This window comes from Leptosomus discolor, chromosome 17 (genome assembly GCF_034619465.1).
Source record: "Leptosomus discolor isolate bLepDis1 chromosome 17, bLepDis1.hap2, whole genome shotgun sequence".
In the NCBI taxonomy this organism is placed as follows: Eukaryota; Metazoa; Chordata; class Aves; order Leptosomiformes; family Leptosomidae; genus Leptosomus; species Leptosomus discolor.
Genome location: NC_141407.1, coordinates 14,986,729 through 15,000,007, shown reverse-complemented (window position 1 = coordinate 15,000,007; position 13,279 = coordinate 14,986,729). Strand labels below are relative to the sequence as shown.

Here is a 13,279-nt window from a genome sequence, read left to right as displayed (position 1 = left end):
CGCTGGTGGATGGCGGACACCGGGGATGCTCCCGGTCCAGAGCCGCTACCCAGGGCCGCCGGGACCCGGCTCCCGTCCGGCTCGGTCCCCCGAGGGACCCCGCCGCGGCCGCCCGCCCGTCAGCAAGGCCCCAAGGCGCGCTCCAGGCCTGGGGCTTGAATAAAAAAAAAACGGGAAGGGAAATATTTGGGGGGTTAAAAAAAAAAAAAAAAAAGGAAGAAAAAATAGTTGGGTTTTTTTTTCGGCCCCTTGGAGGTGCCCGGGCGGTGGGAAGGTGCTGCCGGGGCCGCTGTCCCTTCGCGGAGGTTGTTTCTCGCCGTGGCTCGGCGGCTGCTCTCGGCCCGGCGCCGCGGGTTTCCCCGGCGGGACGAGCTGACCAGAGGAAAGTTTAAAGGAAAAAAAAAAAAAAAATTACAAATTATCAGCCCCTGCTTGAGGCAGGGGAGAGGCGCTTTCGCCGCGGGACACGCCGACGGGTGCGCAGTGCCCCGGGCCGGGATCTGCCGGGGTCTCAGCCCGCGGCTGTCGGTTCTTCCCCCCCCAGGTTCCTCTGAGTGAGCCCCTCGGCAACGTCGGGGCGCAGCCGGCCGGGCCCTGAGCAGCCGCCGCCGCCGCCGAGGACGGAACATGTATCAGGGTCTGGCCCTCGCCCCCAACCATGGCCAGTCGGCTTATTCCCACGACTCCAGCAACTTCCTCCACTCGTCGGCCGGCTCGCCCGTCTACGTGCCCACCACCCGGGTACCCTCCGTCCTCCAGACGTTGCCCTACCTTCAAGGCTGCGAGCCGCACCAGAGCCACCTCGCCAACCCCCCGGGCTGGGGGCAGAGCAGCGGCGAGGCCGCAGCTTTCAACGCCGGCAGCCCCCACCCGCCGTCGGGTTTCTCCTACTCCCACAGCCCGCCGGGCAGCAGCCCCCCGGGCCGCGACGGTGCCTACCAGGGGCCCCTGCTGCTGGGCGGCGGGGGCCGGGAGCAGTATGGCAACGCCTTGGTGCGCTCCGTTAACGGGTCTTACTCCAGCCCCTACCCCGCCTACGTGACCCCCGAGATACCGCCTTCCTGGACGGCCGGACACTTTGAGAGCAGCGTGCTGCACAGCCTGCAGACGAGGCAGGCGGCTTTACCCGGCCGCAGGTCCACCTTCGGTAGGTCGCCGTCGCCCCTCGCCGTGGCTTCGGGGCGTCGAGTGGTTTCCCGGCTTTTGGCACCGGGTCGGAGCCATCCCTATCCCGGCGGCGTGTTGGTGGCCCGGCCCCGGGGGTGAGCTGCATCCCCGACGGGAAAGGAGGGGGTGATTTTTATCCAGGGATGGAGAGATGGTCCGGGCACGGGGGTTGTGTGTGGTTGACCCCGGGCAGAGGTGGGTGGGTGGGTGTGTGTCACGCAGGGCAAAGACCACGTTTCAAAGGAGAGCAGAGGAGTAGAGGCCGTTCAACCGCCTCCCCACCCCCTCGGTATCTCCTTCCCACAATATCGACTTTGTGCCTGGGCTTCAATACTTACCCTTGTGTTTAAGTTAGCGGGGCAGATTTATAGCTCCCTCCCTTTTAAGTAATATAGTGTGGTAAATTAGTTTATATTTGAACAGACTCTCGGTCTCCTAATTCGCCTTCGCCCATCACTCTGCGGCCTTTGGAGAGACACTGAAACGCACTCAGGCGTTGAACAATAAACCTCACTTCAATTCGTTCGCATCCACACCGGAGAGTCCTTTTAAACCAAGCCCCGAGCAAATAAAGTTTTGGGCTTGATTTAAAAGGACTCTCTGTGCTCAGGGTTTATAACCCTGGGGGTATTTCACCGTCCTCCTCCGGCGGTGGTTTGCAAAGTCCTTTAAAAGCCCCTTCAAGATCTCAGCCGCGTTATCATCTTTACTGCGGTGAACGGAATTATCTTATCTTTACCCCAAGAACAAAGTTAAAACAGGGAAGCACCCCCCCTCCCCTCCGAGCTGCCTCCCCGGCTCGACTTTTCCTCCCACGCCAGAGGTGCTCGGGAGCGGTTTCTTTCCAGGATTTTCTCTTTGTCTGGGAAAAACCGTTGCGTTGTGCGGGAGGGGATCGCCCCGGTCCCGCCGAAGGAGGTGATGGCGCTGAAATTCCTTCTGTGCTTTGAATTTGGTGGTTTGGGATCCGGAATTGTGGCTGCCGTACTCTCTGCCGTTTATTTTTGCTCTTGAGTAGTGTAAGCCGCTCTTAAGTAGCGTAAACTATTCTTTTTGATGTAATGAATTATTGCAACTTTTGTCTTTTTTTTTCTTTTTACATTTTATTTTCATTTTCCATTTCCACCTCTTTGATTTTTGTTCTTTTTCCTTTTTCTTTCCGTTGAATCTGTATTCATACGATCGAAGACGGAAAAAAAAAATTAAAAGCGTATTTTTCTTCGGAGGAAAATAAGTCTAGGCGGAGGACATTATTTCAAAAAGAGAGAGAAAAGCGGCAGGAGGAAAAAGACCGACTCTCAATCGAGGGGTCTCTCGGGTTTGCTCCGGGCCGTCCGTTTGCCGCGGAGCCGCGCTGGGGGCAGAGGCGGAGCGGGGCCGGTGCTCGGAGCGGGTGGCTCCGGGGCTTCTTCCCGGGGCTTTCGGGAGGGGGCAGAAAAGTGAGGAAGAGCCTCTCCAGCAGGAGTTTGGGGCCGCGGGCGGCCAGTGCTGCTCTCCCGGGGAGCCCCGAGCGCCCCGCAGTTGCCAGCCGGGCCGGCGCGGGGCGAGCGGAGCCGCAGCCCGGCACGGCTCCGTGGGCAACCCCGAGCCCATTCCCAGCCGGGCCGTCCCCACCGGCCAGCGACCACCGCGCCTTGATGGAAATCGGGAAAATCGCCCCATTTTACGCCCCCCGCCCCTTATTTTTGCACCCTGAGCTGCAGGGATAACACCGCGCTGATGGGGTCCGAGCCCGTTCCCATCCCAGGGAGACCCTAGCTGTGCTCAGCCCTTTGGGGTCTTTTAGGGAAAGGATAGGGGAATAGGCTGTCTTCCAGGAAAATATTAGAAGATTAAGGTGTGGAAAGAATCGAGGGTTTTGATCCACACTTTGTAAGATGGACGTAAACTCCCCCTGGGCAGGGATTGTCCCTGGCAGAGGAACAGCAGGGCACAGAGTATTAGGGACCCTCTCCTGCAGGGTCCCCAGGGGCAGGCCAGCCCCGAGTGGCCCTGTGTGGTGGGGAAGGCCCCTGACACGCTCGCCTTGGGTATCTCTTCCAGAGTACCTGGAGGAGTTCCCCGGGGACGGCCGGGAGTGCGTGAACTGCGGGGCTATGTCCACGCCGCTCTGGAGGAAGGACGGCACCGGGCACTACCTGTGCAACGCCTGCGGCCTCTACCACAAAATGAACGGCATCAACCGGCCGCTCAAGCCGCAGAAGAGGCTGGTAAGAGGGGCAAACCCTGCAGGGATGCCCTGCTCCACCCGGGGGGGTGGCTGGAGGGCTGGAGCTGGGGGGCTGTCGCGGTGGCTACGCTGTTTGGGTCTCTCTACTTGTGTTAGGGTTGACCCTCGGTCCTCCCTCAGATGTCGTCGGCACGGGCAGGAGCCCCTTGTTGCAGTGCAGAGCCAGCTTGGGGCAGAAAGCTGGGTAGTTTGCAAAGTCCTTTAAAAGGAGCTTGGGTCAGAAAGAGAGGGGTGATGCCAGAGGGATTGCTGCCCCAGCATGGCTGGTGGGCAGTGTGGAGACACAGCAGCGGGGACTGGATGGGTCCCAGGGCTGCACCACAGCCGAGTGGGGGCCAACCAGCCCTGCCTGTGGTCTGGGGCTCTGTGGGGTTCCCCCAGCTCCGTTCCCGCAGTAGATGCATTGCTTTTTGTTCTATAATAATAACATTTATGATTTCCTAGTTCTCCATGCAGACACACGCGGTCTGGGCAGGGTAGCTGAACGGAAGACAGGGCTGATCCTAGGCTGGCCCAGGCAGGTTTGCAACTGGTCACAATGGGAGCAGGATGGGGCCTGGTTCCCCCACTGCCTTTGCCAGCCTACCTAAGGGGGAAATTTGGGGTTGGGTAGTTCCTGGTTTCTCTGCAGGTTAAAGCACTAATTTACACACACACACACACACACCCAAATGTGATATTTGGCTTCCTCCAATTGGGATCCCACCGTGAGAGAGGAAAGGCGCCTCCTTTTTTTTTTGTACAGTCTCTTTGGGATGTTTAAATTTGGTGGTAACAGTTTTGGTTTCCGAGCCTGTCATCAGAAGTCGTCATTACAAACAGGATGTTTGTTGGAGCTGTGCTGGGGAATAGCTGGGAGCTCCTTTTGCTTTCACTCAGGGCGTATTCCCGCAGGGTTATTTTTGCATTGCAAAACAAATTATTAGCTGTGACTGAACAGTGATAAGTTTCTCTGTAAGAAAACTATAAAAAGAAAAAAATAATTTGGGACTGAGCAAGATGTTTTATTCTGATTCCAATCCCGGAAATGTGGCTCTCGATTTGCAAAATGAAATGAGTAGCGGCTCCATGGAAAATCACCCTGTTTTGTTCACCACATCAAAATCGAGGCATTTCTGCTAAACATTTGGCATTATCCGACAGGATTTGCCTGTCTCACCAAAGTCTTCCCCGTCTCCTTTAATGTAAGGACACTAAATCTGCACCCCAGCAGCGGGCTCTGGTCGCCGCTGTGCTGCAAATCTGAGTTACGCTGCGGGTTTCTTCAGAGCAAATACAATCCGTGTGTAGAGAGAGAGGTGCAAACCGGCTTAAATCCAACTCCGCATTTTGGATTGCCATCAAAACGTGGCTCTGGATGAATTTCCAGGGTTTTTTCGAACAGCTTTTCCCCCAAGGAATTGGAGAGGTCTCGCTGCTATTCAGTTATTTTATTTCGGCGCGTGGGAAGGGAGACAGCCTTGCGTTGCCTGCGCCCTACCCGCGTGGTGCAGGCAGCACTCGGGAACCTCGAGCTCCCTGCCCGCTCCTCTGTCATTGCTGGCAGAGCCCCACACGTAGCACCCGTGAGGCATTTTTCAGCAAACGTTTCAACAAAGTTTTCTGGTGGAGAACGCTGTTTTGCAGGATCCAGACCGTTTCCTAGGGATGAGCAAATCTTGCCAGGAATTATCAAAGCATTTCCAACGTTTTTCATTATTATTTTGGCAATCAATACAATAATGATAAAGCCCAAATGAAAGAGCTGGTTCTTATCCAGGGGAAACGTTTCAGTAAGGTTGAAATACTTGAGTGGATTTTGTTTTATGGATTAGAAAAGGGGCTGCAATTTTGACTTTCCATCCTGACGTTGGAATGAAACATTTCAAAATCTTGACTTTTCCCAAGGGTTTGAAATGCCATGTTGCAACAAATTCTGCCCTGTTGGAGGAAGGGGGATCCACTCAGGATGGACAAGGGGGTGCGAGGCACGCTTTGCAAATCCGCCACCGAGGGAGCGACCTGCACCCCTGTGGCTTGGGGTGTTTCTTTCCCGGAATGATTTCCATGGCAGGGGTTGTCTTGCCTGCTCATAACCTCACCCGCACGGGCTGGGTGGGAGCAGCGCAGTGAAGGCGGTGACACACCGCTGCTCTAGGAACGATGAAATCGGCTGTTTCACAACGCGGTGAAATACAGACAGGGGAAGGAAAAATGGTTGCTTTCGTCCTTTACGTTACGACCTTTGTTCTGTAAGTGGACGCCACGCTGGGAGTTATTCTGACTCCTCTTTTCATAAAGCAAAGTCCCGCTGAAAGCCCCGGAGAACACAACGTGGCCCGGATAACACTGCGGGAACAACGTCCTGCAGATCGCTCGCACTCAGACTGCTCGTGCGTGGGAGAGGGCGAGCAACAGTGGTGTAGTTCCTAGTGCATTTTTTTCCCTTTTTTTTTTTGAGGTAAGGGTAACATCCTCTGCGCAGCAGGGACAGCCGTTTTGTTGCAGCCTGTGTCTGGATTCAAAGCACTGTGACTTTGGGCAAAAGGGATCTATCTTAGAGGAGGATGGAAGCAGCTCTTTATTTTAGGCAGTATCTTTTCTAGCCAAAGTTTCTTGGCGCTCTTCACGAGATGATACCTTAGACCCAGTCCTAAAAGCCAAATCATTTTTACCCTCCAGGAGCAGCCAGTGGAGGTGGATGGCTCCATCCTTGCGCTTGCAATTCCCCCCTGTTAGGAGCAGAGCTGCACCGCGCGGTGCAGCACAGGGGGCAGATGCAGCAGCCGGCCTGTGCTCAGCAGCTTCCACACCACCCTGAGTTTAAGGGCTAGCCTAGAGCTGAGTTTCGCTGGTCAGCTCGGCTCAGGGGGTATTTTTTCAGCCTGTTCTTTTTTACAGTGTGCAATCCACAGTGGGTTTGGTGACACTTTTGGTGAAGGTGAGGATGGGACTGATCACACCCCTGGGACAACCTAATCGGACCCTAGAGCCAGGCAGCATTCACGGTGTGTGCCTTGGCTTTCTCCTGGCCGTCAGTTCCTGCTGCTCCCCTGTCCTCCAAGGTGCAGGTTTGCCCAGAGCCGCGGTAACAAAAGCAAATCTCAGAGGAGGATGCTGCCTTTGCCTCTGAGCCTCGGATCTGCCCGCTTTCAGGCGCTGAGCTCGGGTATCTCGGCACGCTTTGCTGCAACCTCTTTCCTATCAACACCAGGTCCCCTCTGTGTCGGCAAGGGGGACAGAGAAGCGTTAATTAACTCTGGGGGTTCAGAAGCTGCTTTTATTTCCTGTGAAACCCCGTGGTTTCATTTCCAGCTTTGAAAAGGAGGTGAAGTGAAGTCTCTGATGCCTTTGGGCTCCCTCGGCAGGGCCTGCCCTGCTGGCTTTGAATTTTTTGGGCGCTCCAAGCAGTGCTCACGCACAGTTGATTCGGTAGGCACCAACTCACCATTCCTTGAGCTTATCAGCAGCACTTGGCTGTCAAGCCTGGTCCATGAAGAGTTTTTGTTTGAGTGTATGCTGCATTTGTATAAATAAACACTGGAGCACAATGTTGAAGTCAATAACTTCCTAGACAAGGTCAGAATGGTACAAAGGCAGCTGGGTGGAGGCAGGCAGAGATGCATTTTCTTTTAAGGGAACTGCTGGGAAACCAGCAATAATGTATTGTACCCTCGTCCTTCAGTGAGCAACAGTAGCCTTGACTGTCTCTTTCTTGCTAAGCTGGCAGGTTATGGTGCAGGGCCAGGCTCTCATGGGGTTTCTGGGGTTTAAATTGTAATAGTTGATTATGGAGGATGGTTTCTTCTTTCCCTGGACGTGCGAGGAGGAGGCAGCCCACGGGGTGACGTGCAGGAGATGCACAAGGCACGTGCCACTGCCCCAGCAGAAAGCTTGCGAGCAGGTTGCAACGCAGCGCTGGCAGAGGTGGGCAGAGCTCTGGCAGGGCTGGCATTGCCCTTGGGCCACCGGAGCCACAGATCTCATTGTCACCTCATCTGCAAACCATGGACAAAGCATCGTATGAAATAGGGACAGTGTGTCCCTCCCTCCCAGGGACCCACAGCGACCCAGAAATCTCGGGGCTTTCCAAAGCACTTTGCATTGGCCTTCCTCCATCCGCAGGCGATGACAGATCTCACCAGCCCACACCAGGCACAGTTACCCCAGGGCTGAGTGCCTCCAAATTCCCCCTCGCACCCACGGCAGGAGCTGGACCTCAGAGCCCTTGCACCCATCGGGTGCTCAGCACCTCCCTCTGCTCCCGTTGGGGCTGCAGTCCCTCCTGGTTGCAGGGATAAATGGCACAGCCCCGGCAGCTGCAAGGCTTTAGGGAAGCTCTGTAGCTGCTCCAGGATCTTGCTGTGACACCATGTCCTATATTAGGGACAAAGATTGCTGTTCCCTCCTCTGTGCCAGGCTTGTCAGCTCGCACCTCGGTGTATTTTTATTTTTGCCTGGTTGTTTCTTGAAAGCCAAATCATTTCCAAAGCAATATCGTTATTTGCAAATAGTTGCTGAGACCTCTTTGCTGAGCAACGAGTGAATCAAAGCATGGGCACGTCGCTTGTGTCTCTCGAAACTCAAAGCTGATCTTTATTTGACTGCTAACCTTGTAAAAACATTTCATTTTTATTCCTACTCTTCCCACCTCATTTGTTATATTGCTCACTCATGATATGCAGCAATAATGGAAGAATAAACAAACAGGGAGTTCTTTATTGCCTGCATCACCTATCGTCTGTCTTTGAGAGGAATCAAAGTGATTTTTCTCAAGGCTGAAGAATATATTCAAACACCTGAATGTGGAGAGCCTGTGATATTACTTATGTCACTGGTATCTTATACTTAGTGAAGTCTTTTATTGAAATAGTTTCAATACCTAGTGTTAAGAGACTTTCAAATGAAAATGCCTGTTTAGCTGACAAGTCTGTATATAGAGGCTTGTGAATTTTCCGGTGGTTTGGAGTACAGTTGTCAGAAATGAGTTTGCGGCTTCTGCCAGATTATTTTCCTTCTCCATTTGGAATTATTAATGTTTCAGGGCCAGCAATCACTGCACTCACAAAATACACCATTAATTAACGTTTGCACAGTGTTTCTGCAGCCTCTAAGAGAACAGATTATCTGTGAGACATGCAAAGAATAACCTCCCTGGTCCCATCATGGGCCAGTTCAGTTTGGTTCTGCTCAGCTCAGCCAATTGATTCCAGTTGTCTTAAACCAGAGATTAATGGGGATGTTGCTAACTTTAGTGCTAGTTCTGAGTGCAGACAAACAGAAGAAGAGTTCACTTAAAACGTGAGGAGTTTTCTTCATGCGCTTAAAACCTGGCTGGCATTTTCCATCTCTTTCTCCATCTGAGTGGATCTCCTGGAGGAAAGTTCTCTGTGCTCTGAGTCCCGATTGTTTCCAGCAGATGTGTTGGGAGTTTGTGAAATGCGTTGCAAGGATATTTGCCAGGTTTATCAAGCTCAATAGAAAAAGCACTTGCAAATTAGAATGATCGCATTTGAACGTAATTTCTTTAGGCTGAATCTGGCTATATTGTGTGTGTGTGTTTCACATTTTCTTGGGCAATTGGTGTCATTGGAGATTTTGTTTTGATATGAAAGGGAACTTCCCAATTAATCATTCCTACGTGTGCATTCATGTGTGTGTTTGCTTATTTTTAAGTCTTCATCCAGACGTGCTGGCCTATGTTGCACTAACTGCCACACAACCAATACCACCCTCTGGAGAAGGAACGCCGAAGGGGAGCCCGTCTGCAACGCCTGCGGGTTGTACATGAAGCTCCATGGGGTGAGGAGCGCGTCTGCACTGGGAGGGACCCTTTGGGCTCTGTGATCACTGCCCAGCAGGTCCAGGATATCAGGTCTGAAGGGACCAGCCTCTAGACAGGACCCAGAAGCGCTGTAACCCAGTCCTGTCTCCTTGAACAGTTAAGAGCTCAGTCTACTGAGTTCTCCAGAATAAGGCTAAGGGGGTACTGGAAGACTTGCAGAAGGTATCTGCATTAAGGGGAGATTTCTGGTGCTCTGCAGCTCGTAATTAGGTTGTTTGCCAAGTTCTGCCCGAAAAGAAAGCTTACCAGGCTCCAGTAGCTGGAGGCTCAAACCCCCAAACCCAGACTGGAGATAAGGAGCAGATTTCTTCTAGATGTGGCAATTAAGAATGTATGAAGGATGCTAAGGAGTTCACATGGAGGCTGGCTTATAACATTTATCCACAGAGGATGGGAACTGTTGGTAACATGTCCATCAGCCAAAGAAGAGACTTCATTCCTCCATACAGGCCTCTTCAAACTTCTGCCATAAAGGTTAAAGTCTCTTTATCCCATGACCGTTCCCTCTGAGCCATGGAGGCTCTCAGTCTGTCAGTGTAATTTAATAGGGCCCTGTCATAAAGGTCACTAATAAATCAGGAAAAGGAAAATAGGAAATAAAGGAAAAAACAAAATTTGTGGGAAAGCCTTAGCTGTAGCCTTATACATCTTCCAGCCAAGGCCTGTTGCAGAAAAAAATAGCACTTAGTGAAGGACAAGGACTTTAGGTGCTTTGCATGAGCCTACAACATGTAAATAGGAGAGCAGCACATGTGTGGGAAGGAGCTAAGTAAAAATACAATATTAATGATTACAAACTTTATGAATGTCAAGGTACCACGACCTCTGGCCATGAAAAAGGAAAGCATCCAGACGAGGAAAAGGAAGCCTAAAAATATTACCAAAGGCAAAACCTCAACAGGTACAGTGTTGCTATGATCCATCACAGGGGAGTAGAGCACAATTCACCTCAACATGTCTTCTGCAAGGAATTATGATAATTAGAAAATTATATTGTGACTTTTTCTCCTGATGGAGGTTTTAGATGTAGGGCCTGTATTTATGCGTAGACCTCATGCGGAAGAAGAGTGCTGGGTGGGAAACCTCACTGCTGTCATATTTCCGTGAGGTTCTTCTGTGCTGTAGGCACCCAGCTCCAGCCTGGCAGCACTTGTGTTCAAACAGATCTGGGCTAAATTGAGTAGTGGGAAAACCAGGGCTGGAATTGGTGCGTTAAGGAGCCAAGGGAAAGTATGATGATGCATTCAACAGTAGCTCATCTGGCCTGTACCAGGACCAGCCCTGCCAGGCTGTGAAAGGGTGCTCCTCCTCCTCCATCAGCATCTTGGCAGCCGAATACAAAGCCTTACCCTGACAGAGATGCGGTGGAGAAAGAGAACAGTAGAGTTATGCCACGAGATGCGATGGTAGCCATTAAAATTTACATTTCCTTAAGAGCAAATTTGTACCTTATGTTGCTTCACTGTCCCGTACCGATTGCCTTCCAGGGTCTACGACTTCGGCCACTAACTCCCCTTCTTCCATTACGAACTCAGACAGCACCGTCACTTTAAAGTCAGAGCCCAGCACGACCTCACAGTATCCTGGACAAACCATCGTGTCGGTGTCCCAGGTAAGGCACAGGGGCCCAGCAACCATTGCCTGCTGGAGTGGGTGCTCCACACACCTCGGTAGTTGCTGACCTGGGGGGTCCTTGATGAGGCTGAGCAATTAGTACATTGCATTGGGGGCCACCAGCCTGATGGGCTGCCTCAGACTGAGGAACACAGGGAGCATGAGCTGAGATGTTGTGGAGCAGGAAGGGCTGCAGCCTGTTGGTCCCACATCAGCTCCTCTGTCTTGCAGTGGGGAACTGGGATGTCCAAGCCCTGCTGCCACATAAAGGGCGAGTGTCAGGAGGATGGAGCCAGGCTCTTCTTGGTGATGGCCAATGGCAGGACAAGGGACAATGGGTGCAAGCTGGAGCATAGGAGGTTCCACATTAACATAAGGAAAAGCTTTTTCACTGTGAAGGTGACAGAGCACTGGGACAGGCTGCCCAGAATGGTTGTGGAGTCTCCTTATCTGGAGACATTCAAAACCTGCCTGGACACGTTCCTGTGTGATCTACTCTAGGTGATTCTGCTCTGACAGGGTGGTTGGACTAGATGATCTCTCGAGGTCCCTTCCAACCCCCAACATTCTGTGATTTGGTAATTCTGTGATTCTGTGATTGGTGGCGAACTGTCTTCAGTGCAGAACTGGGTTTAATTCCCATCTCCTGCCGTGAAATACTGAGAGTTACAGCCCTGTGGAGTTGGTGGGATCAGCCTACGGTGGAAACCTCTGTAGCTCCCAAGAAAAGGCTCCCTGGGCATATGTTATCTGTGCTTTATAGCCCTGAGGTGCTCAGCGCGCCCAGAGCTGTAATGCTGTCAGAGACCCCAGATCACAAGGCTGTGCTTCTGCCCCAAGGATTTCTTTGGGGTGGGTTGGTATTTTGTCTTGGCAGAGGAAAAAATGGCTCTAAATCAACCTGCACATCAAAATTTTGCGACCCAGCATTATCTTCGTGCTGGATCTAAGCCCTCCCGAGCTGGATGTGGAGGGGAAGCTCTGCTCCAGCACCCGAGCGCCTGGTGCGGTGCCAGCCACGCCATATGGGATAGAGGGTTTTTTGGCTGAAACCAATAAATCTGACTCGTGCTGCGCTCTTAAAAAATATACATGCGCCTAGAGATCTTCAAACTGGACGTGTTTAGTCAATAAATAAATGCAGATGGGCCCCAGGATGCCTCCTCCCTGCTTGGTCCTTGTGCTTGCTGGGAATGGAGCACCCTTCCTGCCCAGCTCTGGGCTCCTCCAAAGGGCAGCAGTAGCATCAGGGATAACCCACCCTGTTTCTAGTCCGTCCTAGTCCTATCACCGTGTTACAACAAGGGGGGAGAGTGGCCCATTGGCCAACAACAGGCTTTCTAATGACTTTCTTCTTCCCTCCCTGGGGCAGGCGCAGAGCCAGTCGGACGAGGCGCTGGCCGGCGGCCACGGCGAGTTCAAATTTGAGCCTGAGGACTACACCTTCTCCCCCACCCCCATGGCCCCACAGCCTGGGCTGAGCGTGCCGCTCCGGCAGGACTCCTGGTGTGCCCTGGCACTCGCCTAGAAACCCCCGACCTCCAGCAAAAAGCCTCGGGACCAACGTTTTTGGCTGGCCCTGCAAATGGCCGACGGGCAGGAGGATGGGCTGCCCCAGCGCTTCGGGACTGCGGGGTGTCGAGCCACAGCCGCATGACAAGTTTCTCTTGGAGGATGCGTGTGGAAAACGCTGGCTGGACGGAGCCAGGATGGCCCCGCTGTGGCACCGGCTCCCCAAAACATCTTATCCTCGGCAAGAGAGACCCAGGGTTGCCTCTCTGAGGCCAGAGCCCTGGGGCTGCCTCCGTTTTCCCGGGGAAAGCCTTCCTCCTTTGAGATGAAACCAGCAAATAAATGCATCCCAGAATCTATGTTTATTCGCAGTGATTTCTCCCTCCTATGACTCCTCTGTGTGCAATTTATTCCACTTTCCAATAAAGACTGTAATAACATGGCACCAAATAACTTAATTTTATTAAAATGTAAACTGTGTGGCCTCCCTTATGTTTTATTGGCCACAACAGGAAGAAAAGAGAAAAAAAAAAAAGCAACGGTTGTTTTAAACATTTACTGTTTTATATTAAAAACGATCATCTCTATAGAGTGTTAGCTTCTGAAGCGTTTAGCGTATCAACACTGAGCTGATGAGTCATACATGAAATAAACACACTGCTCTTCCCTTTCCAGCTCCAAACAAGGATTTTTTAATTATTGTTTTAGGCAAACCACATGACAAAAATGGTCAAAACCTCCCAACAATAAAAGAATACTGAACTGCTGTTTTTCTTTTGTATTTCCTGATTTGCTTTGGTATCGCTAGCTCTGAGCATTAGAAAGTCGGAAGTCAGTCCTCCAAAAGTTAAGAGAAAGGTTTAAGGGACTGGAAAAATAAAGGACATGTTGGAGGTATATTTGTTTGCATCCAGTTTGGGGGATGTTTGGAA

The 13,279-nt window shown here is 52.1% G+C and overlaps 1 protein-coding gene across 2 annotated transcripts; it reads left to right on the top strand.

The window, feature by feature from the left end:
- The first annotated feature begins 627 nt into the window (after window positions 1-627).
- Window positions 628-12,363, top strand: GATA5 (GATA binding protein 5). Of its 2 annotated transcripts, XM_086474801.1 has the most exons (7): window positions 628-1,147; window positions 3,211-3,377; window positions 9,053-9,178; window positions 10,035-10,122; window positions 10,709-10,820; window positions 11,599-11,605; window positions 12,208-12,363. In XM_086474801.1, the coding sequence occupies exons 1-7, from the start codon at window positions 628-630 to the stop codon at window positions 12,361-12,363; spliced, it is 1,176 nt and encodes a 391-aa protein (XP_086330927.1). The 2 variants fall into 2 exon arrangements, with proteins under 2 accessions (XP_086330927.1, XP_086330926.1); XM_086474800.1 differs by lacking the exon at window positions 11,599-11,605 and having other exon boundaries at window positions 10,709-10,833.
- The last annotated feature ends 916 nt before the right edge of the window (window positions 12,364-13,279 follow it).

What these genes read in the sequence shown, in the direction of transcription:
- GATA5 (XM_086474800.1), top strand. Translation starts at nt 628, where the DNA reads ATGTATCAGGGTCTGGCCCTCGCCCCCAACCATGGCCAGTCGGCTTAT. An exon ending in TGTACATGAAGCTCCATGGG is followed by an intron (nt 9,179 to 10,034) that starts GTGAGGAGCGCG and finishes ATGAATGTCAAG; the next exon opens with GTACCACGACCTCTGGCCAT. An exon ending in CCATCGTGTCGGTGTCCCAG is followed by an intron (nt 10,834 to 12,207) that starts GTAAGGCACAGG and finishes TCCCTGGGGCAG; the next exon opens with GCGCAGAGCCAGTCGGACGA.